At 40.2% G+C, this 9,593-nt stretch overlaps 1 protein-coding gene across 1 annotated transcript in view; it reads right to left on the bottom strand.

Annotated features, from left to right (window-relative positions):
* PODXL2 (podocalyxin-like 2) overlaps positions 1-9,593 on the bottom strand; it is a 73,107-nt gene that overhangs the window by 37,718 nt on the left and 25,796 nt on the right. Inside the window, exons 3-4 of the mRNA XM_006870519.1 lie at positions 2,291-3,069; positions 1,478-1,552 (exon numbers count right to left, since the gene is read on the bottom strand). Of these exons, the coding sequence (XP_006870581.1) occupies positions 1,478-1,552; positions 2,291-3,069 (854 nt within the window). The remainder of the gene's footprint in view (positions 1-1,477; positions 1,553-2,290; positions 3,070-9,593) is intronic.

The following is a 9,593-nucleotide window of genomic DNA, read 5'->3' on the forward strand; positions in this document are numbered from 1 at the left end:
GAAAGATGAGGCTTTCTACTCCCGTAAAGATTTACACCCTCGGAAACCCTATACAGGGTCCCTATGGGTCGGAACCGACTCGATGGCACATAACAACAACAATGTACAAATTAATATTGTATTTATATATTAAGTGTGGTGTATCAAAATGGAAAGCTTCATTTCTTTGGGAAAAAATAACTTTTGAAAAATATATTCACTGTATCTAATATTGAAATGGGGAAATAATTTGATATTATAAAACTTTATATAGACCATTGAAATGAAGAAAAGATATATAGTTTTTACAAAAAAAGAAAAGAAAACCTTTATATAAACGGATTAACACTCCGTGATGAGAAGTGCTATATTAAATATAAACCCATTACGTTGGGGGGAAAAAAAAAACAACAGCTGGATACCTAAATGTTCTCGCCTTGTGCTGCACAGATGACAAATGCCCCTCCTTCCTGGCAGAAGACTGGAAGTTTATTTATGTAACTTTTTATTGTGACAGTTTACTGAGCAGATTAATAGTTGATTATGGAGAACAATGATGGTCTCTGAACTAGAGAACACCAGGCACCATGGGGAGAGGGGGTTCATACTGCAAACCAGGGAAGTAAACAAAGATTTCTTTTGAAATTTACAGACATCTGTGCATGGGTGACAACCAGTCCTCTTTCCCTACCTGGACTCCCCACAATTCAACCAACCCTTTATACTCCCAGTAGGGTGTAAGTTCTTTTTTTAAAAGACTCTAATCACCCGGGGTAGAGTCCTGGTGTGGTGTTGCACAATAAGAACTGGACTGCTAACCACAAGGTCGGAGTCTTTGCATAGTGCTCAACAGCACTTAAAACTGCCAGTGCTTATCCTACCGTACCACACCAGGACTCCAGGTTTTGGATGTTGCTATTGTTGCTGAGGGTCACAGAGTAAACTCCAACTCATAGTAACCCTTTTTAATGTTTCCAAGGAGTGGCTAGTGGGTTTGAACCACTGACAGTGTGATTAGGAGTCTAGTGTTTTCCCTACAGCCCCATACCAGGAATCTAGCCCCGCTTAAATATATATGAACAGACAGAACACTAAAAACTGAGACTGAAATAAACAAATGGTGGAAAGCAACCAGGAAAAAAAACAAGACTATATACAAATAACACATCTTAAATATGAATAAAAACTGGATTTCAGTATCCTCGGATAATAAACCACACACATGAATAAAACAATTACTTCGAATTAAAAGGCAGAGGAAACCAAACACAAAAGAACCTTTAGAAATTTTAAAATATGAAAGTCCTTTTATTTTGATATTGGTGGATGCTGCTGGTTTGTATCCTGGGTTAGGTGGCCCTCTTGAATTTAAGGTTAACTAAGCTTCCATTCCAACCCCTGGCCTCAGTTCCCAGTCCCCAAGAGCCTCCCGCTGCCCCCATGTACCCGCCTGCCTCCAACCTTTCCCTGTGGCCCCCAGCCTGGGCTCAGCACTCACACAGTCTATATTCTCTGTCATGTTCAGAATGATGTAGTTTTTCCCTGCCAGGTTGCTCCAGTCTTTGCAGATCACCTGTCCAATAAAACAGAAAGGCTACCGTTACAAAGACACAGGAGGGTCATCAGAGAAAGAGTATGGTAGAAACCCTTTCAAAAGCTAGCAGGTGAAGGCCAGTTGTAGGTTTGTGCAGCTAGGTGGGAACTGATAACCTAGCCTAGGGTCCACAAACTCTACTGTCTTCAGGGACCAAGCAGAGAATATCTTAAATAAGAAGAGACCAAGAAACACAGGAAGTGAGAAACTGTCCAAGAGGAAGACTGCAAAGGGATTTCCTCACTTTACTATTTTATAGGCCAAACGAAAATACACCAGTATTCCTAACAACTTAGGAACCCCTTCCTTTTGAGTTATGTGGGTCTTAGCATTTACTCCTGAGTGGGACAAAGTGGGAGTGGGGCATGCAGGGAATGAGGAAAGCAGTGACTACAAATATGGTGATAGGTGAAGAGCATGAATCAGGCACCAATCCTCAGTTGCTGTTATAAGCGTGGGACAGGCCAAGGGTGACAGCAGTACTATCTACGTTCAGTGAAAATCAGGTCAGGGCACCAAACTTTTCATGTAAGGGTCTTTGCATGTAAGAGTGGTGAGAATGCCCATTGATGGGTATTCTCTGGGGTTATACATGCTGTAGAAAGAGCCTCTATCCTCAGCCTGGCTGATGCCACACCAGGTTGCACCAACCCAGGTTATGGTGGTGCTCCACAGAGGAAGGTGAAAACTGATGACCTGTATGCACCTTCACTTTACCTGAGTAGAATCCCAGGGTATTCTAGAATGAGCTTCAGCTGCCTGCCCTTCCTGGAGCTTCTGGTTCAGGTCTTCTTGCCCCAAGGTAGCAGAGGAAGGTGTCAGTTCCAGGTCTTGGGGAGACAGTGAGGAAGGGAATAAGGTTCTGTGATGAAGCTGATCTTCTTCTGGAGTCTCAGCCCCACTTGGAGCCTCTGTTTGCAGAAAGGGCGGCATCTCTCCATGTTTGCCAGCCAATCCAGCTGCTCCCACAGTGGCCTCCTTACCTACTTCCTGAGGAGCCTCAAACTCTGCCCCAAGCTCCGCAGTTGGCAGCACTGTGCCCTCTGCCTCTGGGCTGGTAAAGTCCTGATTCCCCAGGGTTGCTGTGCTTGGGGTGATTGAGAACAGTGACAAGTTTGGCTCCATGCTGCTTTCCACCTCCACACCCGAAGAGGCCTGGTCCCCAAAATCCTCTTGCCTGTGTCTGATGGACCCAAGAGTCTGACTAATGCTGGTAGGAGAAAAGTCACGGGCCTGAGTTTTGGCTTCTTCTTGGGATCCAGTCACAGGGAGCAGCTCCTCTTCTTCCTCCTCTTCTTCCTTCTCAGCCTCTTCCTTTTCCCTTTCCTCCTCTTCTTCTTCATCCTCTTCTTCTTCCTCTTCTTCAGGAAACATATGCCAAGGTGGTTCAACCAGATTCATCTTGGGCAAGGGAGAAGCGGGGCTTGGCACCTCTTGAGCCTGGCTTTTGTCTTCTATTGGACCTGCCTTCTCGGTTAAGTCAGGAAAAACATAGTCTAAGGACAGAGATGAAAATTTCATTCACTAGTTTAAGCATTCATTGATTATTCAGTATTTACTGAACAGATGACACAAAAGAAACAGAAGACACTCACAGGGAACAGCGGGAAGTATGTTGAAAAAGACTGGGAAAGAGACTGGGGAGGAGGGAGGAGTCAGGTCATGGAGGAGCAGAAGAGCCATTCATTGTTTCCTTTATGATAATAAAATAATATAAAATTCCATGAGCTCAGGAATGCATAAAGCAAAATGTTAAAGTTATGTATAACCTCACCCCCAAAAGACAGCCATTGTTAACAGTTTGGTATGTATCTTTTCCAGTTTTTTTTTGGGTGGGGTTCTTGTTGCTGAGAATATATACAGCAAAGCATACACCAATTCAAGTTTCTACATGTACAGTTAAGTGACATCAATTACATTCTCCGAGATATACAATCCCCTTTTCTGAGTTGGTCCTCCCCACTTAACATAAACTCATTGCCTCGGTAAATTCTTATCTAACCTTTGGAATTGCTGTTGTCAATTGGATCTCACATAGATCATCCTTAAAAGAGAATAATGCTCAAGACAGATATTTTTTACTGGTTAAGCTAAACAATCATTTGGATTTAAAACTTCCTCCACTGTTGTTATGACATGTTTACATTTTGTATATGTGTGTGTGTTCTGTATGAAACATAAATTTTTTAACTAAAATGGGATTCTTTTACTCACCGATACATAGTTTTCATTTTCCTGTGGTGGCTCATATATAGGCATCACACAGACTTCTCTAAGATTCTTCTCTTTATTCACTCCTCAGAAACCCTATACAGGCTTACTGCAAGTCAGAACTGATTTTTACAGCACACTTTTTTTTTTAAGAGTCCCAAATCCAGATCTCCTACGAAATCTTTCCACCTTTTTTTATACTTTCATCTCCAGTTACCTGATTATGTCAACTTAACTAGTCACAAAGTTCACTGGCACTCAGAATCATAGTCTTTTCCTATTTATTTATCACCTCCCAGGATCCAAAATTAGTCTTTTTCTTTTACTCTGGAATCTCAATTCCACTGATCAACCCCATATGACCTTGAACCTTTATATGTTTCTGGTTCCTACCCATAAAATAATAAGAGTGATAACAATATATTTTATTCATTTATATCTATTTAATAATTAGAGTCCTGGTGAGGCTCTTGGGTTAATGCGCTGGACTGCAAGGTCACTTTGAACCACAAGGTCGGTGGTTCAAGCTCACCGACTGCTCCATGGAAACCCTACAGGGTCACTATGAGTTGGTACTGACTCAAGACATTTAAGAACAACAACATTTAATGATTGGAGTTCTGGTGTGATGCTGTAGGATCAGCACTAGACTACTGACCACAAGGTTGCTATGTTGTTATGACATGTTTACATTTTGTATATGTGTGTGTGTTCTGTATGAAACATAAATTTTTTAACTAAAATGGGAATCTTTTACTCACCGATACACAGTTTTCATTTTCCTGTGGTGGCTCATATATAGGCATCACACAGACTTCTCTAAGATTGGTTCAAACCCACCAGTCACTCTTTGGAAATCCTATACAGGGTCTCTATGAGTCAGAATTGACTCGACAGCATTTAACAACAACAACATTTAATAACTAGAGTACTAGTGTGACACTGTAGGATACATACTTGACTGCCAACTATAAGGTCAGCAGTTCAAACCCACCAGCTGATCCTTGGAAACCAATAACATCAATTTAATATTTATTTAGTAATAATAATACATTTATCATTAAAGTGTCTATTATTTTGAAGCAATACTTTTTTTACTTGTCCTCAGGTACGTATCCATATATATCATATGTTGTTAGGTGCTGTCGAGTTGGTTCTGACTCATAGCGAGCCTGTATAGGGTTTTCAAGGAGCAGATGGTGGCTTTGAACTGTTGACCTTGTGGTGCTGATCCTATAGCACCAAACCAGAAGTCCATGTATCATACATACATGTAAAATAAAGCATATAAGGGACACATGCAGATACTTATTAAATACCTCACAGGTTTGGTTAATAGGATCTGAAAGCTTAGGACCATCTCATGGGATAATTGAATCAACTGACACAATATAGTATGTAAAATTTATGCTCTACATCCTAGTTTGGCAAGTAGCATCCAGAGTCTGCAAAGATTAAGAGTGGGCATCTAAGATACAACTATTGGTCTCTATGTATCTGGAGTAAAAGAGAATTAAAGAAATCAAGGGCTCAGAGAGCAAACTAATCCACAGGACTAATAGTCTACAACCTCATCTATCCTGAGACCTGAAGAACTAGATGGTAGTAGCATCTACCACAACTGACTATCCTGATCAGGAACACACTGTATGGATGCTGATAGAATGGGCATAAAATGTGGACAGAACTCAAATTCCTAAAAAGTCCAGACTTATTAAATCAGTTGAGACTAGGACTCACTGAGACTATTGCCCAGCGATATTCTAACCTTTGAACCACAACTATTTCATGAGGTCCTCTGTTAGCTAAATAACAGATTGGCTCATAAAATAATATTATTCATGAGTACAGTGTTCCTTTTTTAAAAAATCACCTATATGAGACCAAACAGTCAACACTTACGCTAAAGCAAAGACAAAAAAAAAGGGGGAAGGGAAACTAAATTACTAGAAACAGAACAAGCAGAACAGAATAAGAAGAAGGTTGGCATACTGTGTAAAATGTAGTCAATGTCATGGAACAAACTGTATAGAAATTGTTAAGTGGGAATCCTGTTCAACAATTATACAACAAAATTAAGAAAAAAATGAGTACATGGAGTCATGTGTACTATTTTTGCTACTTCTGTGTAAATTTGCAATTATTAAAAGATACTGAAAGAGACGGATCTCAACCAAGACCACTTTAACTACTGGCTAGTGAACATGTGTTAGTAACCAGAGAACAGAAACAAGTCAGGGGACAGAGAAAACTATCCTGGTCTAAGAGTTTCAGAACCTCCCAGGAAGAAGAAAAAAGGCACCACAAGCAGTGAATAATCTTAGTAGACAAGAACAAAAGTATTTTTGTCACTCAGATGTCTAAGCAATAAAGATCAAGCTTCCAGAGGGTTGCAGCATTGAGAGCTGAGAGAAAGTAGCAGTCACAAGGGGCACAAAAGGGGGGTGGGGTGGGTGGGTAGATACCTGACAATGTTAGGAATAGAAAGAAAGAAGTAAGATAGAGCAGGACAAACAGAAAGCTGGAGATGGAGAAAACTAAAGAAAAGGGAGAGACAAAATACATAAAGGGAAAGGAAGGGTACAGAAGAGGCAGAGGAAAGGAAAGCACCTAAAAGGGCTGAGGAGGAAGGAAGACTGAATGGAGAGCTCTCTGCATGCTGTGAAAGCAAGCCACAGCTCCCCCGCCCTCTCCAATCTCCTTAGTAATGGATCCACTGTAGATCCTGGCCATCGACCTGCTGACAACTCTGCTGCCATGGAATGTGGTGACTCCACGGAGTAAGAGTCATCTTGCTTAATAGGTTATGGCTTATAGATGATAGGCTTATAGATCTAGATTCTGCCTTCCTATTCAACCTACTCCAGGCATTTGAGTCAGGTCAGATGCTGTTAAATGCCATTGAGTTGGTTCCGACTCATAGGGACACCAAGGAGTGGCTGGTGGATTTGAACCACCAACATTGCAGTTAAATGCAGTCTGATGCTTACAATAGTCTACAGCACTACAACAGGACTCCAGTCAGGCTAGTAGTGTTTCCTGAAGCAATTCCTTTAGCGACTCTGTGCAGGGTTTCTGAGGAGCGACGGTGAGTTTCAACCGCCAACCTTGTGGTCCACTGCTTATCCTAATGTGCCACACCAGGACTCCATATTTGTGATTAGATATTATTACAATGGAATTCGGAGGAGCTTAGAACCCTAACAATAGAAGAGACCATCAGAGGTTATCTGTTGAAGGTCTCTGGCAGGTGACTGGTGAGTCTAGAAAAGATGGGCAGAAGATTATATCTTAATCTTCTGAGAGTCATTTCTATTAAGCTAGCTTTCCTTCTATTTCCTAACGCCAACTGTGATGGTTCTGTTAAAACTTAAGCCCACTTCTTTTTCATGTGAGGAATACCTCCTAAGCATCTCCCTCAGAAAAAAAAAAAAATGTACACATTCTCTTAGTTATTCCACTTCAGCCTTCTTTTCTTGGCATCAAGAAACTGTAATAATTCCTTATTCTCAACTTTTCCATTATCATTATTTTTCTCCTGTTATAATTCTGGATCCACTATGGTTTTAACAGTGGTTATAAAATCAACACAGTAGATACACAATAAATACTTGATGAATTATTGAAAACTGAACCAGATTCTCTAGAAGCTAACTGCTGCAAATGGAAAGTAAGATTTCTTGGCATGTGTTAACATTTTAATGCATCACAACATTAAGCTGCATTTCCCAAAGGTGATGTGAGAGAGACGGCTCAGACGACGCGAAAGGTCACTTTGATGATGCTCTACAGCTCTCAGGAGAACTTAAGTTCTCCACGCTTTTAATTTTTGTTAAATCTCACCATGGTGCTGACTTTCATTCCCTAAATACATCTGTCTTGTGACATTTGTTTCCTTCTATAGCTCCTGCAGGATGGGGCAGTGTTTTGTTATGTTGTGCATAAGGTTGCTGAGTTGGCACTGACTCGATGACACCTAACAACAACAACAAATAGCTCCTTAATTTTGCAGGACTCTTTCCCTCAAGTTATCAAGATCACACTCCACTTTACTTCTGCCAATCAAAATAGCAATAATCTCATGGATGACCTCAGCAACAGCTGAAATTTTTTAAAAAACTGATTCCTCTGTTCAAAAAATAGAATTAAAACAGGTATCAGTAGCAACTGTAAATGTCAAATCATTAAAAAGTGTCCCGAGTGCAACTTTCATGTCATTTATTATAAAATGACTGTCACAAAATTTAAAACAAATTTTTATAAGAACAGGTGTATACAGGAAGAAGCTTTCAGTATGATTAAAACCTCCTTTTTAATGGTCAAACTCAGTAACTTTTTTTTTAAAAAGCATCAAAAAAAAAAAGGAGGCCAAAAGTTTCTGAACTTGTATATATATGTATATATATATATATATAATATATACATGCATGTATGTACATATATATATAACTGATTTCAGTTTTTATTACATATAATATATAATGAGATCATGTATGTGATGAAATACAACACCAGGGCTGATTTTATATATATATATATGTGTGTGTGTGTGTATATATTTTCTTGGTGTGGTACTGTAAGATAAGCACTGGACTGCTAACCACAGGTTGACAGTTCAAACCCATCAGCTGCTACTGGAAATTCCTATACAGAGTTGCTATGAGTCAATGAGTCAGAACTCACTTGAGGACATCTAACAACAACAAATATATACATATTTATACATGTATTGGAGTCCTCATGTAATAGTATAATATCCATAAGCCTACAAGGAAGACCAGTTAATGCCACTATTATTCACTATTATGTACGCACCAACCACTAAAGGCAATGATGATGAAATTGAAGAACTCTACCAACTTCTTCAGTCGGAAACTGATCAAACAGGCAATCAAGATATATTGATGATTGAAAACAAATAAGATGGCGGAGAGGGTGGAAGTACAATGAAGAGCTCCATCAGTAACAACACAGAATACCGGACCAAGCAAACCCAGTGGATTGTGCCAGAACTCTGAACCACATATAAAGGAATATTTAGAAGGTTGGAAGGCTTACAGCTAGGGGAATTTGTAGCAGAAGCAGGAAATCCATTGCTTTCTAATTTAAGACGCTCAGCTGCTCCTGGAGCCACCAAATTGGGTGAGACCAACTGGGGAAGGATCAGAGCAGCCATGGATGCCTGACAGAACCAGAGAGATAAAGGTGTGGACATTCTTTTTTTTTTTGTTTTTTTGTTTTCTGTTCATAAGTCTCTCACTGTCTGTGTACCTCCATGACTAGAGGGGGTGCCTGAGTGAGTGGACATCCCACATCCACCCCTAGAGGGTTCTACTACGCATGGGCACAGATGTTCTCAAAACTTAAAGAGACAATTTCCACTTAAAACCAAATGGCCACAGCCGGCCCTGAACTGTTTATAACTAGGAAAAAGGCCTCAACAGGAATTGTGGAGCGGCGGGAAAGTAAGACTAAAAAGGAAATAGGCTGAAAATTAAATCCTGAGTTACATCACAACCACCAACAGTGGCATCTTGACATTTCTCAAGAAGAAGAATGAAAAGGGAAGCCCATCTCCTGATCACAGCTACCTGGAGGCAATCAGAAAGCATAAAAAATACCAAAATACACACCCATTAAGTATTAAGGCCACAGATAACCCCTGAATATGCCTAAAAAACAGAAGCAGATGACCATATCAGCACATGTCCAGAAACGAGCTACAGTAACAGAGGCAAATGAGCTGGAAGTAGACCTCCACTCCATATTGGAAGATGGGCAGGCTATGGAAATGCCTGAGAAGGAATTC

The sequence above is a fragment of the Chrysochloris asiatica genome, unplaced genomic scaffold, assembly GCF_000296735.1.
Source record: "Chrysochloris asiatica unplaced genomic scaffold, ChrAsi1.0 scaffold00142, whole genome shotgun sequence".
Taxonomy (NCBI): domain Eukaryota; kingdom Metazoa; phylum Chordata; class Mammalia; order Afrosoricida; family Chrysochloridae; genus Chrysochloris; species Chrysochloris asiatica.